Consider the following 22,873-nt stretch of genomic DNA (forward strand, 5'->3'; position numbering starts at 1 on the left):
ATTTTATATTTTATTTATGTATAGTTTTTATTATTTTATTATATGAGATGTAAGATTTAAGAAGTATTTTACTATTTATTTTATTACTTTTACAGCATATATTACCAAAATTAAGAGGCGGAAAAGATTTTGTAATGGTAGGATACTCCTTTGGTTCTATTATTGCAATTGAGATAACAAGAAGATTAGAAGCCTTAAATGTTAAAGGTCGTTTGGTTCTAATCGACGGCGCTCCTGAACAAATGCGAATAATGTACAAACATGTTACATCAAATTTTAATGATGCGGATCTTCAGTTTGCTGTTTTAATCAATATTATGGAAATGTACTCAGGAACTAGTAAAGAGGTATAATCGTTTTCTCAATTTTACAAGTTAAAATTTAGTGTACATTTATAATATTTTTTTGTATTGTTTGTGGAAATTATCAATATTATTTCCTATTTTATAATTTTGTAATTTATAGGTTTTTGTTTTAATGCAAATTCTTATATTATAAAAAAATGTTTAATTTGATAGATTATAATGGAACTGCAGAAATGTAATACCTGGGAGGAACGATACAATATTTTCGCAAAATCGTTTTTAGTTATGAATACGTCACTGTCCCCAGTAAATTTAAAAACGCTATGTACTACAGTATACAAACATTCATCCGCTTTGCGGCACTACGATCCTTCTACACTACCACCAATTAAATCTCCTATAATCTTGTTAAAACCTACACAGCCGTTACATACACTAATGACGGATGAAGATTATGGTTTGCATAAGGTATGTTTAAAAAATTGCACTAATTTATATTTTGTTGTAGTAAGTTAAATTTATCCAAACTTTTGGAATTAATAAAGAATATAATTGTTTAAGATAACTCAAAACACAGTTCAAGTACATTACGTCAACGGTACTCATGTGACAATATTGAGAAATGAAAAGGTGTCAACTGCAATTAACGGGAAACCACCCTTTATCATTTAAGGTTATAATTTACATTTGAACGTACGCACGCATAAAAGCCTAAGATATTAAAAATCGCTTCCTTATAAACTAACAAGGGAACCTCGCGAACTCGAAAATTCAGATTTTAATGAAACTTAGCATAAATATAGAGGGAAAATACATGAATTTAGAAATTTTTAGTAGCCCAAAAACGGTTTAAAGGGGTGAAACCACCCTTCAAAGGTTAAGATATTTTTGCGTTTTCTTGATATATTACATAAACTAAACAAAATATTAAAAAATGTTTTGTACAAATCTTTTACAATAAAAATACTTCTATCTAACTATAGTAATAAAATTTTGAAAAAAACTAAAAAAAAAATTTTTTTTAAGCAATACAATTTTCAAAAAAAATTGTTTTTTAAAATTTTATTAATGTAGTTAGATAGAGATATTTTTGCCACAAACTTTTTGTATAAAACATTTTTTGATATCTCCAATACTTTTCGAGATATATCGAAAAAAGCAAAAATCTGTTCTACATCAGAAGCAGTTTCATCCTTTAGATCGCTTTTGATCGGCACTTGAAAATTTATAAATTTATCTGTTTATCTAATTACATGTTTTTTTTTCGTGAAAAATGCATTGTGTATTTCTCATGGTCGATCCATGGGGATATATGAGATCCATTAAAAAATCTACCGCTTAGACAAAAACACGAAGGGACAACATACTGTCACCGGAAACAACTAGGACTATTTTGGCGACCTAATTACATGTGTGATTCATCTAAAGTTGTATAAAAAAAACCATTTTTATTTAATCACGTTAATAAAATTACAAGAAATAAACTTCTTTTTAGTATTTCCCATATAAAAGAATTTTTTGGGATGAACTGACACACGGGGATTGGGTGACACACGGAAAAATTTTCAGACATTGTCGATTCCTGATAGGAGTATGATTTCCATTCCTAAAATGTGGTGTAATTATTTTTTTGAGGAATGCCATAATTGTAAACACTACGAAATATAAGAATTGTTCGTAAGTAACAAATTTCTTATTTAGATAATTATAATATTTATTAGTAGCGTTTATAATAATTTAAATGTTTTCTTATACATTATAGACAAACTCTATGTATAAATCGTAAGATGGAACGACGAATGGAAAGAATTTTCCCAGAATATTATGCAATATATCCAAAGTCTTTCCCGAGCATGCTGAAAGTACACCGCGGACATTTTAGAGATGGAAATCATACTCCTATATAACGTGATTAAATAAAAATGTTTTTTTTATATAATTTTAGATGAAACACACACGTAATTAGGTCCCCGAAATAGTCCTAGTTGTTTACGGTGACAGTATGTTGTCCTTTTGTGTTTATATTCATCCAAGTGGTGGGTTTATTAATGGATCTCACATACTCCCATGGACCGACCATGGGAGATACACAATGCATTTTTCCTATTCACGAAAAAAACATGTAATTAGGTAAACAGATAAATTTATAAATTTTCAAGTTCCGATCAAAAGCGATCTAAAGGATGAAACTACTGATGTATAGAGCAGATTTTTGCTTTTTTCGATAATCTCGAAAAGTAGTGGAGATATAAAAGAATGTTTTATACAAAAGTTTTATAGCAAAAATATCTCTATCTAACTACATTAATAAAATTTAAAAAAATGTTTTTTCAAAAATTAAAAACAATTTTGTAAAATTTTTTTTTCAAAATTTTATTACTGTAATTAGATAGAAGTACTTTTATTGTAAAACTTTTGTATAAAACATTTTTTTAAATTTTGTTTAGTTTACGAGATATCTCGAGAAAACGCAAAAATGTCTCAACCTTTTAATAATGGTTTCACTCCTTTAAACCGTTTTTGAGCCGCTACTAAAAATTTATGTATTTACCCCCTCTGCATTTATGTCAAGTTTCATTAAAATCTGAATTTTCGAGTTCGTGAGGTTCCCTTGCAAGTTATACATATACTAAACACACACACACACACACACACACACATCCAGATGCAAGCACAAAAGAATAAGAAAGAGAGCTGGCAAATTATTCGGTTTAGCGGCGCCAAATTTTTGTAGTAAAATATTTATTTGTATTAAAATGTTTATTTGTAATATTTATAATTTATTTGTATTAAAATACTTATTTGCCAGCTCAATATTATGTCCTTTATAATACAAAAGGCTAATCCTTACAGCATCTATACTGGTGGAAAGCGAATATAAAGAAAGCGAAGAAAAAGGTGGAACAAATGCAGATAAAGTTGCTTTTATTACGAAATACGTACTGCAAAAATTCGAAGAAGCTCGTGAAAGAAGATCTATTATTCATGACATGAATTCAAGGGCCCTGGAAATAGATCTACCTGAATTTAAGGCAAGTAAATATTGGATTTGGAAATTCAAGAATGTGCATGGAATTGTTTTCCGCAAAATAACGACATTCAGAATGCCATTTATGCTTGAAAATATTAATAATCTACAAGATATCGCAAAATCGTTTGTTTCAAACGTAAGATCTAACATCCCAACCATCAGAGTTGAAGTTGCAGATGAGAGTAGCTTTTCAACCTTGAAATATATTCTGGACGAACATTGACGCAATTGGGTGCAAAAATAGTTGAAGCAACGGTTCAATCGGTATCTTTTACGATACATAATTACACTATAATGCCGATTATTTTGACAAGTGGACGTCTTTTTTCATCACTGTACATGGTTTTAAAGAAATCCACAGGAACATTTGATCCAAGAATGCAAGAAACTCTTCTTCGTCCAGTTAATATTTACATTCAAGCTTCAAAATTAGAAAAACTTACATCTGAAGATTTCAAAACTTGCAGCAGTTGATTTCACAAGACAAAGACGTACAATTTTTAACTATTCCAAGAAAGACGATGAGCCTCATTCAGCCTTTAGATGTGTTCGGATTCCGGATTTGGAAAAATTTTGTGCGAACATTTTCAGATAATATAATTCTTCAAGAGAGAGATGTCAATTTGCACTCCCGTAACGAAATAATTAAATTGCAATCATTAACATAATTAGCTTTCTTCGCCTAGATATAAAAATCTTTTCCAACATGCTTGGTTTAAAAGCGGATATGTAAAAATACATCCCGACGAATTTCAAAATATTGTAGAGTTCTATTTCTATTTACAAAATAAAAAGCATATACCCAAATGTAGTTGTTGAGGATCGAGCGTACCGGATTCTCTCCGTCGAGCGGGAGGCCTTTGCTTGTTACGCGCAAAACAAGATTGTGGCGCGAAAACCGATGGCGCTAATCCGATGGCAATAACATTGCCTTATATGGGCATTTCTTCGCCATTTTCACGTTCGGAGGGGCGATAGCGATCCATGGAAAGGGGGTGCCTCCGCTTTCTCGGGGCGTTTTGCGAGCGTTTTTCGCGCCCTGCCACCAGAAATCGCCGAGTCAGTACCGCGATCGGATCGCTGTCGCCCTCCGAGTTCGTACGCTTGCATTATTTTCTCATATCCCGCGTGCTCGCGCAAGATCCACGCGCCCGCGAAAATTCCGGCGCTGAGCCTACTCTCGCTCGGGCGAATTGTGCAGCAAGCGCGTCTCCAATTGAGTTAAGATTTATTATATTTTTTTTATATATATTTTTTAATTATACGTGAAGTGCTAACGTCCTTGAGTTTTTTTTATTTTCCCGCCACTCCGCGCCATCCTTGTTCCCGCACACGCCACGGTCGTGAACAGCAGTGTTTGTGGGATAGCCGCTTTTATGCGCTGTGCATGGTTTCTGTTTTAAACATTCAAATGAAGAATATCATTATTGTACAAATTATAATCTGTAATTTACAAAATAGTTAACTATATCCGCATTCTGTAAATCAGAAAGTTATCAGTGCATTATGTAATTTTGCGTCATTTAATATTAAAATAGAGTTTTAATATCTTGTTTATTGATTTGCAAAATTATACACTAAAAGAATGAATATATAAATGTTATTATTACAATAAAATAATAAATAACGTTTATTGTTATTATGATTTATACATGTCACTGATTAGTATTAATTTGTTTTAATTTGTTTTTCTTATAGTTGTAAGTATATACTGATCGATTTAGCTATCTGAAATGTCAATAATAATATAAATAATTTAAATATTGCTTTACAAAACCATTTTTTAATTAAAAGTGCTAACAATTTTTAAAAAATTACTTTAGATACAATTTTTTTGATATCTGAAGAGCAGAGAAAGATAATCTATTCACAACTCTGGGTTATAAAGAGTTTATTGCGTTAATGAACATGAAATGAAGGTTAAGGTTACAAGATTAAAAAAAAAACGTGTACACAGCGAGACGAGCGAGTCACGATCAGGCCAAAAGCGCGGTAGATTTTCAGGACTGCCAACTCGAGCATTTTCTATTTCCTATAGACCACAACGCCACAGGAAGCAGTAGTGTACAATACAGGGATTTAAGATTTAATATGTCTAAGTGCTTTCCATAACACTCCCACTCGCTAAGTACATCATTCAAATCTGAAATTAAAAAAGATTAGAACATATTCAAAAGTTTCCGATTAAAAACAAATTTTTCATGTGACAAAGGTTTTGTAAGGATATCAGCTGCTTGATCAGCTGTTGATACATGTTTAATGACAAGTTTGCCAAGTTTAACTTGTTCACGGGTGAAATGGAATTTTATGTCTATATGTTTTGTCCGGCGATGATAGTCAGGGTTAGTGATCAGTTTTTCGGCTGCCATGTTGTCACAGTATAATATAGTCGGTTGTTCCTGTTTAATTCCAATATCAGCCATTAGTTGTCGAGCCCAGATTACTTCTCGAGCAGCATTGTAAATTGCCACATATTCAGCATGTGTAGTTGAGTCAGCCACTATACTCTGTTTTCGACTGAGCCATATGACAGGACCTTTGTTGAGCATGATGATTGCACCGCTTATACTCTTGCGTGTATCAGAACATGATGCATAATCTGCGTCGGAGTAAGCCACAAGTTGATTCTTCTCGCCAGTAGACTTGTAGTTGATGCCAATATCAATGGTGCCTTTCAAATATTTCAATATGCGCTTAGCTGCATTCCAATGCACATCTGACGGGTTGTCCAGAAATTGACTCAGTTTACTGACTATATATGAGATGTCAGGTCTGGTGCCAATAGAGAGATACATTAATGAGCCAATCAGTTCACGGTAAGGAAACTTGTTTGAATTTTCTTCTGAACTCCGAACTAGTTTTGTGTGTATATCTGCTGGTACTGAGACCACATTGCAATCCAAGTGTTGGAATTTTTCTAGAACTGCACGCGTGTAGGCTGACTGTAACAGTTGTATTTTTCTTGAATCACGATTCCTCTTGATTTCTATGCCCAAGTAACAATTAGCATCAGAACTTTTAATTTCGAATCTCTTAGCCATTGCAGTAAGTAATTTGTTGATTCTCTTCTTTGATTGACCAATGACCAGGCCGTCATCAACGTAGAGAGCCACCATAAGAGCACTATCTTCTGTTGAATAAACACATGGATCAGCTGTTGTTGAAAACAATCCAAAGTTCTTCATGAAATTGTCAATTTTCATGTGCCATTGTTTAGGTGCCTGTTTGAGACCGTAAAGACTTTTATTTAGTCGACACACACATCCACTGCCGTCGTTGAAGCCTTTGGGTTGTTCCATGAAAATCTCTTCATTTAGGTTTCCGTTGAGGTATGCCGTCTTTACATCCAGTTGTACAATTTCATAATTATTTTCTGCAGCAATTGAAATTAATATACGCACAGAATCAAATCTGGCCACTGGAGCAAAAGTCTCTTTGTAGTCAATACCAGGTTTTTGCGAACATCCTTTTATGACTAGTCGGGCTTTATAGCGTTCCACAGATCCGTCAGGGTGTGTTTTTATTCGAAATACCCATCTATTCGCTATTGGTTTTCGATCTGGTGGACACTTGACTAACGTCCACGTGTTGTTAACTGCGAGTGATTTAAGTTCTTCTGCCATTGCATTCTCCCATTGTTTAGCATCAGGTGTAGATCTTGCTTCGTCGACAGTGTTTGGTAATTCCGTTTCAGCAATATAAGCACATCCGATTGCAATTAGATTTGTATGTGACCGAGTACGATTTGCGATGTTATCATTTGATTTTATTTGTACATGTTGTTTGGTACGTGTCACAATCGAATCGTCATTTGTATTCTTTATATTTTCTTTGGTCAATGATTTTTTATCCTCCATCTTCATCAGCTTAGTGTTGCCTTTTGCTTCTTCAAGATCTTCATTGTCTTCTTTTTCTTCACTCGGTGTCTTAATGCTTGAGACTAACTTTACTGTTGGTTCGATTATTCGAACGTCACGAGACACAACCACTCTTCTAGTGCCTCTTTCCCATAAATAGGCGTGACTTCCAGGTTCGTAGCCAACAAGTACCATTTCTTGACATTTCTTGGCCATTTTTGTTCTCTTGGATTCATCAAGTAACATGAATGCACGACTTCCATACACACGTAGATGTTCAACACTTGGTTTATGGCCTGTCCATGCTTCATATGGTGTTCTTCCATCAAGACGTTCAAGTGGTATGCGATTGCGTATATGACCAGCAGCTCTTGTTGCTTCACCCCAGAGTTCAAGAGGAAGATCTTCCGCTGCAAGCATTGACCGAGTCATTTCAACTATTGTTCTATTTTGACGTTCGGCACGTCCATTTTGTTGAGGTGCATATGGGGTTGAGAATTCATGCGTGATTGAATGTTTTCGCAGTAACTTCTTCATTTGCTCACTATTAAATTCTTTTGCGTTGTCTGAACGTACGCGAACAATTTTGTGACCAACTGCATTGGCTTCTGTAATTAAATCTTGCAGTTTCTCGTAAACTTCATCTTTCGTTTTTATTGGTGATGCAAACACACAACCGCTGCAGTCATCTGTAAAAATTACCAGATATCTTGCATTACCATAGGATGACACACTCATTGAACCGCATATGTCAAAATGCACAAGTTCACCAGGGCGTGTTGCACGCGACATGCACGGCTTGAAAGGTTGCCGCGACATCTTCCCAAAAATGCAGCCCTCACGTTTGATTTGCACACGAGTATCATCTTGAGTATCAGTCGATATCAATTTCATGCCTGTAACCGCTGATCCTTTTGCCTTTTGTTTTATGGTTTTGTAGTTAGCGTGACCAAGACGAGCATGCCAGGTGTGTATTGAGGCTTCGTTTGACGCATAATTTGCAGTTGCTGTTTCAGTTTCAAAATTCATTTTGTAAAGTTGATTAATAATTTTAATGCCGGTTGCAATTATTTGACCATTTCTAATTAGTTGCAAATTATTTTTGTCCATTTTTATACTTACACCTATATTTGCTGCTGCACCAAGACTGAATAAATTTTTTGCAATTTCTGGAACAAATAACACATTTGTTAACGTATGCGTTAATTCTTTGTTGCCAACAGTAGCCTTGACCACAACTGTTCCGCGTCCTCTAGCATATACTACTTCTTCATTGCCGACAACGATGGCCATAGAGTTGTCTGTAATTGGCTCAAGCGTCTTGAACCAATCCTTGCGCGCAGTCATGTGGTGACTGGCGCCACTGTCAGCGAGCCATGCATCACTTGTATTGGCAGCCATGCAATGACCAGCCGCATATAGAAAGGAGTTGCTTGCACTGCTCGTTGATGTTGCTTGTTGAGCTTGAGCGGTTTGTTCAAATTTTAACTTACGACAATCTCGTTTAAGATGACCAATTTTCTTGCAGTGATGACACCTCCTAGTTTCTTTCTTCTGCTTACTGCCGCCAGCATCACCTTTTGAACGGTTAGCAACAAGCGCGTCTCCTGAGTCTGTGTCGTTTGCTTTTTCGCCAAAACTTGCTTCCAAAAGTTGCAATTGATTTCGTAATCTTTCGAAAGTTATTGTCATGCCACTTGCTGCCTGAATTAAATAGGCTTGTCGGAAGTTGTCAAATTTTGCTGGCAGATCGGTAATCAGTTTCGAGACTATAGCTGTGTCTGAGACCTCTTCTCCAGCCGTTTTGAGGCGCTGTATAAGTACGGTTAGTTGAGAACAATAACTCGCCACTGTTTGACCATCTTCAAATTTTAATTGTAATTGTAATTTTTGTGACAACAAATACTTGTTTTCACCGGCCGTCAACTCGTAGAGAGATACTATCTTCACAAGTACTTCCTTAGCCGTCTTGCTATCACGTATCGCTGTGTGATCGTCATCAGATAAACCCGTGGTTAATACACGTCGTGCGCGGGCATCGAGTTTACGCCATTCCTTCTTCTTCTTCTCGTCGTCTGTTGGGCACATTTCCGTACCGTCGATCACTTCGAGAGCCCCAATTGCCTGAAGTGCCAACTCTACTTCGTAGCGCCATCGTAAATAGGTCGCTTTCGACAACAGAGGAAGCTTGAATTCTTCGTTTGAAGTCATCTTGAACAGAACTCAGCACAAAGAGAATTACGTGACGAATAACCTAAAACTCTCACTCTCTGTAGCAAGTCTCACAACTCTGGGCCCATAACCTGAAGAGCAGAGAAAGATAATCTATTCACAACTCTGGGTTATAAAGAGTTTATTGCGTTAATGAACATGAAATGAAAGTTAAGGTTACAAGATTAAAAAAAAACGTGTACACAGCGAGACGAGCGAGTCACGATCAGGCCAAAAGCGCGGTAGATTTTCAGGACTGCCAACTCGAGCACTTTCTATTTCCTATAGACCACAACGCCACAGGAAGCAGTAGTGTACAATACAGGGATTTAAGATTTAATATGTCTAAGTGCTTTCCATAACAATATCTTACTTTTTGACATTTATTCCGCAAATACAAAGTCTATATTTTTTACAAGGTAATTTTTTTTTTTATTGTAGTATTGTCGTTGTGTTTGTCAAGAATTGAGTGCTTATACAAATAGCATACGAATAGTTTATATAAGGATGGCGTGACTTTAATTTATGGAAATTTAAAATTTCTCCAAAACTTACGTGTAAAAACAGACTACTGGTGACAGTGTGACACACCGATATGCGGAAACGTTTGTAATTATTTCTCGAAAATGATTTATTGAAACATAAATCAATCATATACGGTTAAATTAAAAAAAAAAATCTGTAATTTAATGTAAACAAAAATTTAAAAATTAAAAAATAGAGAGGAGAGGGAATTTTGTTAAACAAATGCAAATAAAAGTTTTTTTGTTGATAACTTTAAAATACTCTTAAAACCGTTCGATTTTTGTTTGAAAAATCTGTTTCTATCTTTTATAGTTTTGAAAATATTTACCTGGAAAGAAAAAAACCTTTTTTTTTTTTAAGAGGTGTTTTACCCCCGTAAAGTGGAAGTTAGCGGAAATGAAATATAGTTTCTTATTAGGAACGAACTGCTTTACTTGCATATAATTTTTCAGAATTTTCGGGTTTGCAACGTCAGACTAATTTTCAGACGTACGCTATTTTAGAACAAGCAGTACTGGGAAAATGGAACATGGGGAAAAAGTTAGAGGTTCCTTCTACCTTATGCGTGTTTGATCCGGTCAGTATACTCACTTAGTGCTTGCAAGAACGTGAACGAAGTTTCGATTGGGGAATGTATCGCACGGGGGTGCGATACACCCATGTGCAGAGAACGTCACAAAATTGTGCAGAGCGGAAATCGACAATCGACAAAGATCGACAAGATTGTGATATGTGTGTAAACGTCACACTCACATATTACATGCATATCAAATACAATTATAAAATGGGCATACTAATCCCAGGATGAGAAATTAAATAAACATTGAATTTGACCAATTCTACAGTTGAGCAATGTAGATTTGATCAAGTGTTAAAAAATCACGTCTTTTAGCCGACAAAGTTAGGAATAAAATTTGTCATTTTCCGACTCTCATCGCGAGGCGGTGGGCGAGAGATAAGGAGCCTTCTTTGTATTTATTCTTTTTATTTTTTAATTTAAGTTTTTTTTCAATTTTTTTCATTTTTGGGGGTGTTGTATTTTTCACTAATATCAAAATTTTTACATCAAAATATTCAGAAACTTAATTATTCAGTTCTAGTGAATTTTGGAAAAAAGCATTTTTTGCAATAATATTTTGCAAAAATATTAAAATAAATAAATAAAAATGTCACACTGTCACCAGTAGTCTGTTTTTACACGTAAGTTTTGGAGAAATTTTAAATTTCCATAAATTAAAGTCATGCGACAAGACCAAGTCGCCATATTAGATTTTTAATTTTCTATTAATCACATGGTCCAAAAATGCATAATCCGACGCTTAAATGTGCAAAAGATCAGTCTAGTAAGTATTTGAAAACGTTTCTGCCGCTTTATTACGCCCAGATAGCACATGATATCGTCCGTATATTCTGAATTCATACGGAATATCCCATATATATACATAACATTCTAAGAATATACTAAGGATATCGTAAACAGTAAATAATTGATCGCTAATATTTCGTACATTCTGAGGATATTCTGAGTATATCGGGTACAGAATATTATATACCATATGTATATCGTAGATTATTCGTATATTCGAAATTTGTTCCGAACGTTTCATGTATATACGTAATATTCTGAGGATATCTCATACTCCATACATGATATTCTGTACCCAATATATCCTCAGAATATACAAAATATTAGCGATCCATTATCTCTTTTTCAAACCTTGTCTACAACAAAACATTTAAGCTTTAAGCCGTAAGAAATAGATCAATCACAATTGAGTATTTTAATAACAATCGACTGTGATTGATCAATTTTCTATGGTTTAAAGCTTATTTCATAGACTATCACCCCTGATGAAAATATTTTATTGAAAATCTCTCTCAATTAACTCATTTCATTTAAATTTATTAAAACTAATTTAATTCATTAAAATTTATTAAAATTTATTAATTTTTTAAATCGTTATTTAACAGAAAAAGAAATTTGATGAATTTTAATGAATCTTAAAGAATCTTAATAAATTTTAATAAATTGTAATAAATTTTAATAAATCTTAATAACTTTTAATGAAAAGGGTCAATTGAGAGAGATTTTTAGTAAAATATTTTAGTAATATATTTCCATTATCTTGGATGTTTTGTTTTAGAATGCGCTCCAATCCAAAAGCAATAGGTCTGTTTTTTAGTTGAACTTCTTGCACGATTCAGCAGTCTTCTTTTTCTGTTCATTGGAGAGATAAAGAAAAAAGTTCAACTGTGCAACAAGTTCAATTAAAAATAAGAGAGCGTTCCCACCGAGCGCGTAACACGTCGCATCGTTTTTCGTGTCCAATCAAAACGTCTCATTTTATTATGATAAAATATAATACATGTTTTGAATGAACGCGAAGGACGACGCGACGCATGACGCGCTCGGTAGGAACGCTTCCTAACGGATCTAGCACGCTGCCGCGGCACGCGCAGGCGCACGGCTGTAACATTGGCGTGTCGCGTGCGTGCCACGTGCGACGAATGCGACGATCAGTGTTAACTGTGAACCGAGTGTAGTAAGACGTGCATGTTTATGAGGTTTATTTTTTATTCCTGCACTGCTGTACTAGTGCAATAAGTTAGAATAAGAAAAAATATATTTGTCTTATTCTAACTTATTACACCAGTGCAGCAGTGTAAGAATAAAAAACAAACCTTGGACTTCGTTCTGGGCAGTCGACGTGATCCGACTCCTCTCTCCTAATATACATTACTATAATTCAATATCGTTTAATCATCGAGTGAAGACATAATCGTCTACAAATACTTGGCATTCTTCGGCGCCAGTACGTATTTCTGAATAAGTCAAAGATTCCTCATTATCAGAAACTTGTGGGGTTATTCCGGCACCTGGTAAAGAGAGATAGGCGTTACAATTTCGCCCGTCACGGTACAGCCATATTAGAGGAGTTTGCTGTGTGCTTATTGCGTAGTTACTTGTAACAATATCGAAGAAAATCCTAATTGAATCGCGCCCATATAACCTGAGAGGTGAGTTTTCCACGGTAACGTAGCTCAACAAGTTATCTGTCCTTTATTTTAATAATATTAATCTTCTTATATTCGGATATATTGCGTAGTTACTTGTATACCACGAGGATCGCTATTCAATAAACTGTTGGCCTATGAAAAGAGATTATTTTCAACAATACCAAAGAAAATTCCAATTGAGTTGCCCATATAACCAAAGAGGTGAGTTCCCCACGGTAACGTAGCTCAACAAGTTATCTGTCCTTTATTTTAATAATATTAATCTTCTTATATTCGGATATATTGCGTAGTTACTTGTATACCACGAGGATCGCTATTCAATAAACTGTTGGCCTATGAAAAGAGATTATTTTCAACAATACCAAAGAAAATTCCAATTGAGTTGCCCATATAAACAAAGAGGTGAGTTCCCCACGGTAACGTAGCTCAACAAGTTATCTGTCCTTTATTTTAATAATATTAATCTTCTTATATTCGGATATATTGCGTAGTTACTTGTATACCACGAGGATCGCTATTCAATAAACTGTTGGCCTATGAAAAGAGATTATTTTCAACAATACCAAAGAAAACTCCAATTGAGTTGCCCATATAACCAAAGAGGTGAGTTTCCCACGGTAACGTAGCTCAACAAGTTATCTGTCCTTTATTTTAATAATATTAATCTTCTTATATTCGGATATATTGCGTAGTTACATGTATACCACGAGGATCGCTATTCAATAAACTGTTGGCCTATGAAAAGAGATTATTTTCAACAATACCAAAGAAAATTCCAATTGAGTTGCCCATATAACCAAAGAGGTGAGTTTCCCACGGTAACGTAGCTCAACAAGTTATCTGTCCTTTATTTTAATAATATTAATCTTCTTATATTCGGATATATTGCGTAGTTACTTGTATACCACGAGGATCGCTATTCAATAAACTGTTGGCCTATGAAAAGAGATTATTTTCAACAATACCAAAGAAAATTCCAATTGAGTTGCCCATATAACCAAAGAGGTGAGTTTCCCACGGTAACGTAGCTCAACAAGTTATCTGTCCTTTATTTTAATAATATTAATCTTCTTATATTTGGATATATTGCGTAGTTACTTGTATACCACGAGGATCGCTATTCAATAAACTGTTGGCCTATGAAAAGAGATTATTTTCAACAATACCAAAGAAAATTCCAATTGAGTTGCCCATATAACCAAAGAGGTGAGTTTCCCACGGTAACGTAGCTCAACAAGTTATCTGTCCTTTATTTTAATAATATTAATCTTCTTATATTCGGATATATTGCGTAGTTACTTGTATACCACGAGGATCGCTATTCAATAAACTGTTGGCCTATGAAAAGAGATTATTTTCAACAATACCAAAGAAAATTCCAATTGAGTTGCCCATATAACAAAGGAGGTGAGTTCCCCACGGTAACGTAGCTCAACAAGTTATCTGTCCTTTATTTTAATAATATTAATCTTCTTATATTTGGATATACTGATTTTTCCTGCGATGTTGGTTTGATCTTTCTAATTATCATATAGGGCTTCGAGATCAAGCTTATTGTTGGGATTATAATGATAATTGCTTTTATTATAAAAATTATGTTATATATTTTATCATTGTAATTTTGAATATCAGTTTACCAGTCTCTCTAAAATTGATAATTAATAAATTTCTTTTATTATTACACTTTATATAATTTGAAAATATGAATGTTAAGGCACCTTATGATTTCTATTTCTGTACTTTATTATAAAGAATATCGCCTAAAAGTAAAATTATTTTATATTATTATAAACTATATTCAAAGTGTAAAGCAGGCTTCAATATTTACTGATCTCTACTCGAAAATAACAAACATGCCCCAAGGCCAAATTCCAAAGATCCTTTGAATTGTACACAGGGATTATTTATATGCTAGTCAGCCGTGCTTATACATTTCTTAATTAATTGTTTCGTAATCCTAGCTGATTTTTACTCTTTATATGTTCTTATATTTTACTAGCAATTTGTATTTCAATCTTAAAAAAAAAAGTAGTTAATTAATATATAAGTAACTATATAAATATATTTTGTAAAAAGCATTAACTATTAATATTTTAACATAGTTGTTTATGGTTGATTGTTTAATATTTCCACTATAGTTATAAAAAAATATAATAATAAAGGCTGTGAGAATCAATCTATTCAAACCAATAATTAAATAAACAGTTAATTCTATTTTGTTAAAAATATATACATGTATACTTATAGTAACATACAAGCAATAATTTCATGTATATATCGAACATAGTAGAGATGTATGTCAAACTCTCATCTATTGATTTAACCTTTGAAGTCGACTATCATATTATACTAATACAAATTGCTAACTTGCTATATCATACTTGTGATAATATACAATTTTTGCTATTGTCTTATTTCTATGTTTTATGCATATGTATTATATTTATATTTTTTGGCGTTTATTTATATTGACGATATATTTATTCTCAATCTTCAAACGTATTGAATTGAATTTTCTTTCATAAATTTATATATTCCCGCGGAAGCCCCACATTTTTAGTCAGTAATTATCAAGTTTATTTTTCAGTCTGAATTTAAAAGTGATATTTTCAAGAATTAAAAAAAATAATAAAAAAAAATAATAAATTTATGAGGATTATAGGGAACAGAGTATATTGAGTAATTTAAATTTTTCTAGTCCTTTCAGATTATTACTATAACGTACCACTATTTAAATTAATTAAGACAATAGTGTATAACTTAAAATACCTGATTGCTCGAGAATGCGTTATCCTATTATAATTTAAATTTTATCTCTACTCTTGCTATTATAGTACATTCTAAATTTATATTGTTTCTATGTTATTGCTTATCTAGTCGCACTTGCATACTAAGAAAACCATATGATTTTATTAGTTTTACTGAATTAAAAATTTACGATATTGGGTAAATTATGATATTAATAATATTATATATTTTTTAAATAAATTTAGTATTTATAATTAAACTTCTAATATTTATTTTTCGCATTTTAACGGTGGGTAAATAATCAGTAGAAAAATAAACGGGTATTTAAGACCCGTCTCAATTATATTTAAATTAGAAAGATATAGAATTATTTATTTCAAATTTAATAATATCTATTTTAACTAATTATAATTATATTGTTATAATAATTAGATTACGAGGAGGTGTTTTAATAAGAATAGTATATTTTATTTAAAATAACTTAAAAAAAAATTAGTTGTATATTTAGTTCATATATCAAGAATATTAATAGGATTAATATCATTAAACCCATGAAGATATAAAGTGTAATACTTAATATATGGTCATGGTAATTATGTTCATCAACAATATTTAATAAAGTTTACTTATAAACGAATTAAAAGTTTAAGTTTTATTAAATAATAAAAGAATATTAATATTTATACCAAAGATAAGAATATCTTGACTTTGATTAATTCCTCCGTCAATTAATATTTTAAGATAAGTAATAATTTCAATTTGTTTAGTAAAATAAGGAAATGCAGTCATTTGATTTAATTTTTTAAATTATATTTATTATATTTTTAAGTGCAATTCATAGAGTCAATTTATATAAAAAAACTCAACATGGAAGTTTTTTAAATTATAAAAATTAATGAAATTTTGTTAATAAATATTTGTTAATAATTTGACATTTGAATTTTATTATTTTAAGAATCAAATATCAATATAATTTAATAAGTTTATTTTAAAGAAAGTGTGATTTGTGAGATATTAACGATATTAATTTTAATTTCTATACCTTAGGCTCCAATGATTAAAAATCAAGTTTCTTTGGTAGGAGGCTAATGAGCCAATACAGGATCTTGGTATATAAATCTTTCTATTTGATTACAATGAATATGAATAAATAGACGTTTCGATCTGTCATCATCCGTATTAAATCACGAATTTAAATTACATATTCCGGGGACGGAATATAAGATATTAATTTTAATTATGAATTATTATATTATATTTTTTATAAAATTATTTTTATTGTATAGAATTGTAAAATGTGGAAAAGCGTTTCGAATATTTCCGAGCGACACATCCGTAGACTTGCGAAACAAGATGCTAACGCAATAGTGGATTCATTTTTTGAATCTTCTCCACGGGATGTATCACAAACTAGGTCTATTGCAACAAACAATGAGAGACTAAAAGTACGCGTGCAAAAACTACCTGATATGGAGGTAGATGATCGTCAGGAGATAGATGGGATTGAAGTGCATCAAAATGCTCAAGAAATTGAAGGGGAAGCAGAGGAGGAAGCAAAGCAGGATTTTCAAGAGGAAGAATGGGAGCAAGAAAGGATAGCGGTTGATGACAATCAGGAAATAAATACAGAAAACGATGAAAGTGCGCAAAATACAACAGATGAGTCTGAAAGTGATAACAATATTCTTGAAGAAGATAATTTGAAAGAATTTCTTTCTAATTGGTCCGTTCAGTATAACATACCACACGTAGCGTTGCGACCATTGCTGCAAAAATTGAAACAATACCCTGTTCACACAAATCTGCCTTTGGATCCGCGGTCATTATTAAGTACGCCGAGAAATATAGAAACAAGAATTGTTCTTCCTGGAGAATATTGCCATGTGGGCCTGTCAAAGGGAGTCGAATCCATTATAAAGCGTATGTCGACTGTTCCGGAAGACGTGATCAAAATATCAATCAATATCGACGGTCTACCATTATCAAAATCATCGTCAAAACAGTTATGGCCCATATTGGGATCAGTAAAGCCATACAAAAATGTATTTGTAATTGGTATGTACTGTGGGGATAAAAAACCTACGAATGTCAACGATTTTTTACAAGATTTCGTGACTGAAGCGAAACAGTTATGCTCGGAAGGAATACTTGTGAACGGTATTCGTATGCAATGTGCCATCGACTCCTTAATTTGTGACATGCCCGCCAAGTCATTTGTATTATGCACAAAAGGACATTCGGGATATTCCAGTTGTCCTACTTGCACTGTCGAAGGCGATTTAATCAACAGAAGGATGTGTTTTCCACAAATCCATGCGCTTGCAAGAACCGATGACGATTTTCGAAATAAAACCGACGAAGAATATCATAACCGAGGGATTACTAGTTGTTTAGTAGAAATTCCAGGTTTTGGTCCAGTCACGAATGTTCCGATTGATCCCATGCATTTACTGGATTTAGGTATCATGCGTAGAATGCTAAATCTGTTATTAGATGGTGACTTAAAATATCGGCTTCCGGATATAGAAGTAGAGCGGATATCTTCTCGATTAATAAATGAGATTGAACCGTACATTCCAATTGATTTTGTAAGAAAACCAAGATCGCTAAAATTTATAAAGTTGTGGAAAGCCACTGAATTTAGACAATTTCTTCTATACACGGGGCCAGTAGTATTACGATCATTGCGCAGCGATATCTATAACCATTTTTTGACTTTGCATGTGGCAGTAAGGATAATGAGCAACGCAAAATACCACGAATTATTGGATTATGCACAAGAACTCGTAGAACATTTTATTTTATCATTTGAATTACTGTACGGAGCTCATAATATTTCAGCAAACGTTCACCAAGCTGTGCACCTCATTTTCTTTGTAAAGAAATATGGCCCTATTCAGCATTTAGTGCGTATATATACGAAAACCACATGCAAACGTTTAAAAGAATGCTGAGGAAGCCAAATCAATCACTGCAGCAAATCATACGAAGATGTGCTGAAATGGAAAAAAATACATCAGTATTGAGACCACTGGTATCGACAGTTCTCAAATTTTGCCCGCACATCGAATCTGCACACGAAGATGGTCCGCTTATGATTGGCTATACTGATCCACAATACAAAGTAATAACATCAGCAACTATGAAATTACGTGCTGGCTCCCGTGCTGATAGTTGTTGTGGTTTAAGCAATGGAGCTATTGTCTCGTTGCGAAATATTGCTTACTGTCCAAGACGACAAATTTTAGTAATTATTGGCAACGAGTTTTTAAAAAAGGAAAACCTCTTTTCCGCACCGTGTAATTCTTCAAATATTGGTATCTTTTTAGTACACGAATTGTCTGATCTGAAAGCGTGGCCATTGACAAATGTTATAAAGAAATACGTGAAATTGCCGGTTTTAAACAAATTTGCAGTATTTCCACTATTGCATACAAATTAAATTATTTAAAATATTTTGTAACAGGAGATAATGACTACTTTACAAGCTTATGTTATTGCCGAGTTTCACGACGGTATACAAATAATTCCTAAATCGTGGATCAATGATGATGTAACAAAAGTTCGTTGGCCATTATTTTCTTCACAAAAACGATTTGACAAAGCAGTCAAAGAAATGGAAAAGTGGCAAGAGTCATGGCCTGAATTTCCATTAAAGGGAATTATAGGAAGCACGTGTAAGTCACTATTTTTGTCCGATTAAAGTTTAGAACATTCTAACAATAAATTTTCACGTTTTATAAAAAATAGATTGAATATTTTAAGTTAAGTGGCGCAAGTAAATAAGTTTTGGTCATTTTTGACAAGTAAAATACAATAAATATACAGTATTAATTGAATAGCTTATTGAAGGAACTCATAATACTTAAAAGAATTTAATTATGAAATTCGCCGAACGTTCTAAACTTTATCTTACGAGATGATTCAAAGCAGGAATGGTTAATATCGATTTAGTTACGCTAATTATCAATTACTTTTTTAACATGTCATCTTTGGCCGACCAATTAATAATTGCATTTTTAATAAGTAATTGATGAAAACCAATTACTTTTTAATTAAGCAAATAATGTAATCCAAATTATTTCCGTTTTAATTAAAAATGTAATTGTTACTAGGTCAGTAATGAATTACAAATGTTAATAGTAATTTTTAATATGACCGCCAAAGACATTAAAATTATAATTATCAATTTGAGCTCAGTCAATTATAATTTTGCCCATCTCTGCTCGCAAGATTAAGCTACGAATCTGTATATATTAAAATATATATTATTTTAATGACTTTCAGCATCGTACGAGAAAGCTCGGCAAAAACTGAGAGATGCTGAAATTTTCTCAGACATACCTTCGGGTTCTGACAGAGACGAAATTTTAAAACGTTCGAGGAAAACAAGGGCCAAGTATGTTCGAAGCACCAACGAAGAAACCGAATCAGAAGACGAACGAATAATAAAGACTCCACAGTTTCCTAAATTTCCGGAAAAGAATTTGACCAAAAATATAAAAACTAATGAAATAAAGAAAGGTAATTGTAATAATGATAAAAGGTACAAGTTGTTAGAATTTAATACAAGTTGTTAGCGTTGATGAAAAAAGATATATTGAATCTACCAAACGTGACAATCATAGACAGTAAAAAAGTAACATAGATATTGTAGAAGAACTGTTCATGTTTTCACTAATGATTATTTCAGGAAATGAAGTAGCTTCTCTTAAACTGTGTAAGGAAAACATATTAATGCGTACATCTAGTGCTAAGTTGTCTTCTAAAATTCAAAAGGGCGGCGAGGTGGTAGAAAATGAAAATGGAAGAAAACTTGTAGAAGTAGGTAAGTATATCGTAAAAAGGAATTATCTTTACATAAATTTATTGTTTCTTTGTTGTGTTTGATAATTACGTCGAATTGCAGTGAAAAAGGTTGTGAAAAATGTGCCAAGTACACTAAAATCTGATTCTGAGATGAGCGGTTTTCTTGAGATCTTTTCAGAGGACGAAGGACTTGTTAACTCATTGAATCATACGGAATCTAGTGCCATCGGCAAAGAGAAAGGTTCGTATATCAATAAAAGTTATTAAAGGAGTAGGCAATTTTTAAAGAATTATTGCGTTATGATTTCGGATGTTTTAAACTACAAAGATACGCATTTTAAAGTCAAATTAACCGCTTTATTCGGTTGTAAATAGTAATTGTAAAAAAGTTCTCAAATCTCATTGTGCCGTAGTGTTATAACAAATGTAAATAAAGAACTGATACACAATTTCAACCCAATCAGAGTTATCCTCGGCGTAGTGCGATTTTAGGATTTTTTCGCGTTTGATTTATTGGACTTCAAAATACGTATTCCTGTAGTTCTAAATATTTCAAATTTTGAACAATAAATCACGTTTTTAAAAAAATTTCATTTTATTTTGTTGTCTTTTAATATCCATAAAGATGAAGTAACCATTAAATATGTAATGAACAGTTTCTAATTTAATAAATTTAATTTGTCCGAAGGACTATTGTATGGCGGCTCTATACAGTCTTTTAAAAACCCAGGAACAAATTTTCAGCACCTGGGGCTCGATTCTTCATTTGCAAGAGAAACGTATTCGCAAATTCTGTTCTTACAGAAAAGTTGAAAATTTATTGGCTAACGTATGGCTTTTAACCAATAAACCTGCAACTTTTCTGTTAGAGCGGGTATTTGCGTATACGTTTTCTTGCGAATGAATTCAAGAATCGAGCCCCTGGATTTTTTTGTATATTTATTATATGTCTAATATATGCTATTTTAAAATTTAACATTTTCTATACATTACAGAAAATAATTACCAAAGATTTATTGTTCGGAAATTAATTTCTCTGCATTTACAAGTGAAAGCTTTAAGAGAAGGGCAAGAAAAAATTTTACAAAAATTCGAGTCCTTTTCGGAACAACAAACTCGCCAATTTCAAAGTTCCGAAGAAATTGAAACTATTGACATTTGGTGTAATCTTCCACTGAAAGATGAAAGGAGTCTACAAGAATTAGAAATTAAGCTTAAGGAGGACGAAAATTATAGGAAAAAAATGGTAAATATAAACCCCCAACATATTGTGAAATAATTTTTGTAATATTTGTAATTTTTAGAAATATGGAATTTTTTGACAAAATTATATAAATATTGTGTTAATGAACGGATTATTTATATATATAACATTTATTATGTTATAACAGATTAAGGAGTTTGCAAATTTAGGAGGCCAAAATGTGAAAACTTCAGCTTTAAAACTAATGCGGAAAATATTTACAAACGAACTCGCCGTTCAATATAGCTGGGTCGGAGGCAAAAAGAAAAATATTTTTGTGGACTTAATGATATGCAAAGTTATACTTAGTAAGTTATAAAATAATAATATATAAAGTGTAAAAATATGCAGATTATCTGATTTAAAACATTGACTAGATTATTAAAATAACATTATTTTAGGTGCGTTGAGAAAACATTATCAAAATTCCACGGAGGAAGAACTGTCAGCTCCGATAAAAATTTGGCTCGCTCACGCCAAAGAGCGATGTTCAAAAGCTACGCTTAACACGCAGAATTAATTTTGTTTTTTTTTCGCAATTTTTTTGTTACGCTGTTTCCAAAGTGTATACTCCCGAGAAAACTGTATTCTCAGGGAATTTTATTATTTTATATAAGTTATATAAAATAATAAAATTTCTCGTATATTTTATATAAATTATATAAAATATTTGATTATATTAATTTACTATTAAACGTTATTAAGTTCTATATTTTATTCACATTTTTACGTATAAAGTACTTATCTTAAAATATATTCATAAAAAATAAAATATTTTAAGTTTAAAATATGCTTAAAAATTATTTTTCGTTTATGTTTTTATAAAATCTATTTAAAACATGTTTATGTAAAAAATAATACGCTAAAATAAATAAGTATTTTAAAATTGCATCTAAAAATTAATCAAATCTAATTAATTGAATTTTTTAATGTTTTCAGGATGCTTAGGAAAAAATCCAATATATTCTAAGAATATTATAAAAATTTTACGTCAGATATATGGTACGTAGGATATACTCCACGTATACTATGAGATACTCAGAATATACTCAGGATATTCCTATGTCCGCAGTAACATTGTTCTCAGTATATTCTCAGAATATTTTTTATGATATTCTGAAAATAT

General features: G+C 32.3%; 3 protein-coding genes and 1 long non-coding RNA gene across 9 annotated transcripts in view; 3 read left to right on the forward strand and 1 right to left on the reverse strand.

The window, feature by feature from the left end:
* Positions 1-5,451, forward strand: part of LOC105833664 (fatty acid synthase) — a 52,323-nt gene extending 46,872 nt beyond the window's left edge. For all 4 annotated transcript variants that reach the window (XM_036292781.1, XM_036292784.1, XM_036292783.1 and 1 more), the window contains 4 exons: positions 96-347; positions 519-773; positions 867-978; positions 3,159-5,451. In XM_036292781.1, the coding sequence (XP_036148674.1) occupies positions 96-347; positions 519-773; positions 867-977 (618 nt within the window). In that variant the 3' untranslated portion in view covers position 978; positions 3,159-5,451. The remainder of the gene's footprint in view (positions 1-95; positions 348-518; positions 774-866; positions 979-3,158) is intronic.
* LOC118647594 lies at positions 4,637-10,078 on the reverse strand. The gene is made up of 2 exons (XR_004964793.1): positions 9,497-10,078; positions 4,637-5,177 (listed from the first exon to the last, which is right to left on the reverse strand). It is a non-coding gene; the product is annotated as an uncharacterized LOC118647594 (long non-coding RNA).
* A 1,817-nt stretch (positions 10,079-11,895) lies between these two features.
* On the forward strand, positions 11,896-18,697 carry LOC118647595. Of its 3 annotated transcripts, none has more exons than XM_036292786.1 (10): positions 11,896-12,494; positions 12,589-12,947; positions 13,037-13,148; positions 13,238-13,349; positions 13,439-13,550; positions 13,640-13,751; positions 13,841-13,952; positions 14,042-14,153; positions 14,243-14,354; positions 16,982-18,697. In XM_036292786.1, exon 10 carries the CDS (start codon positions 16,991-16,993, stop codon positions 18,647-18,649), a length of 1,659 nt encoding a protein of 552 aa, XP_036148679.1. In that variant the 5' UTR covers positions 11,896-12,494; positions 12,589-12,947; positions 13,037-13,148; positions 13,238-13,349; positions 13,439-13,550; positions 13,640-13,751; positions 13,841-13,952; positions 14,042-14,153; positions 14,243-14,354; positions 16,982-16,990; the 3' UTR covers positions 18,650-18,697. The 3 variants fall into 3 exon arrangements, with proteins under 3 accessions (XP_036148679.1, XP_036148680.1, XP_036148678.1); XM_036292787.1 differs by having other exon boundaries at positions 12,592-12,947; XM_036292785.1 differs by lacking the exon at positions 11,896-12,494 and having other exon boundaries at positions 12,517-12,947.
* Positions 18,698-19,134: 437 nt separating this feature from the next.
* Positions 19,135-22,430, forward strand: LOC118647596. The gene is made up of 7 exons (XM_036292788.1): positions 19,135-19,372; positions 19,983-20,219; positions 20,389-20,523; positions 20,605-20,745; positions 21,500-21,750; positions 21,896-22,055; positions 22,149-22,430. Exons 1-7 carry the CDS (start codon positions 19,168-19,170, stop codon positions 22,265-22,267), a joined length of 1,248 nt encoding a protein of 415 aa, XP_036148681.1. The 5' UTR covers positions 19,135-19,167; the 3' UTR covers positions 22,268-22,430.
* Positions 22,431-22,873: the final 443 nt, after the last annotated feature.

The sequence above is a fragment of the Monomorium pharaonis genome, chromosome 10 (assembly GCF_013373865.1).
Source record: "Monomorium pharaonis isolate MP-MQ-018 chromosome 10, ASM1337386v2, whole genome shotgun sequence".
NCBI lineage: Eukaryota > Metazoa > Arthropoda > Insecta > Hymenoptera > Formicidae > Monomorium > Monomorium pharaonis.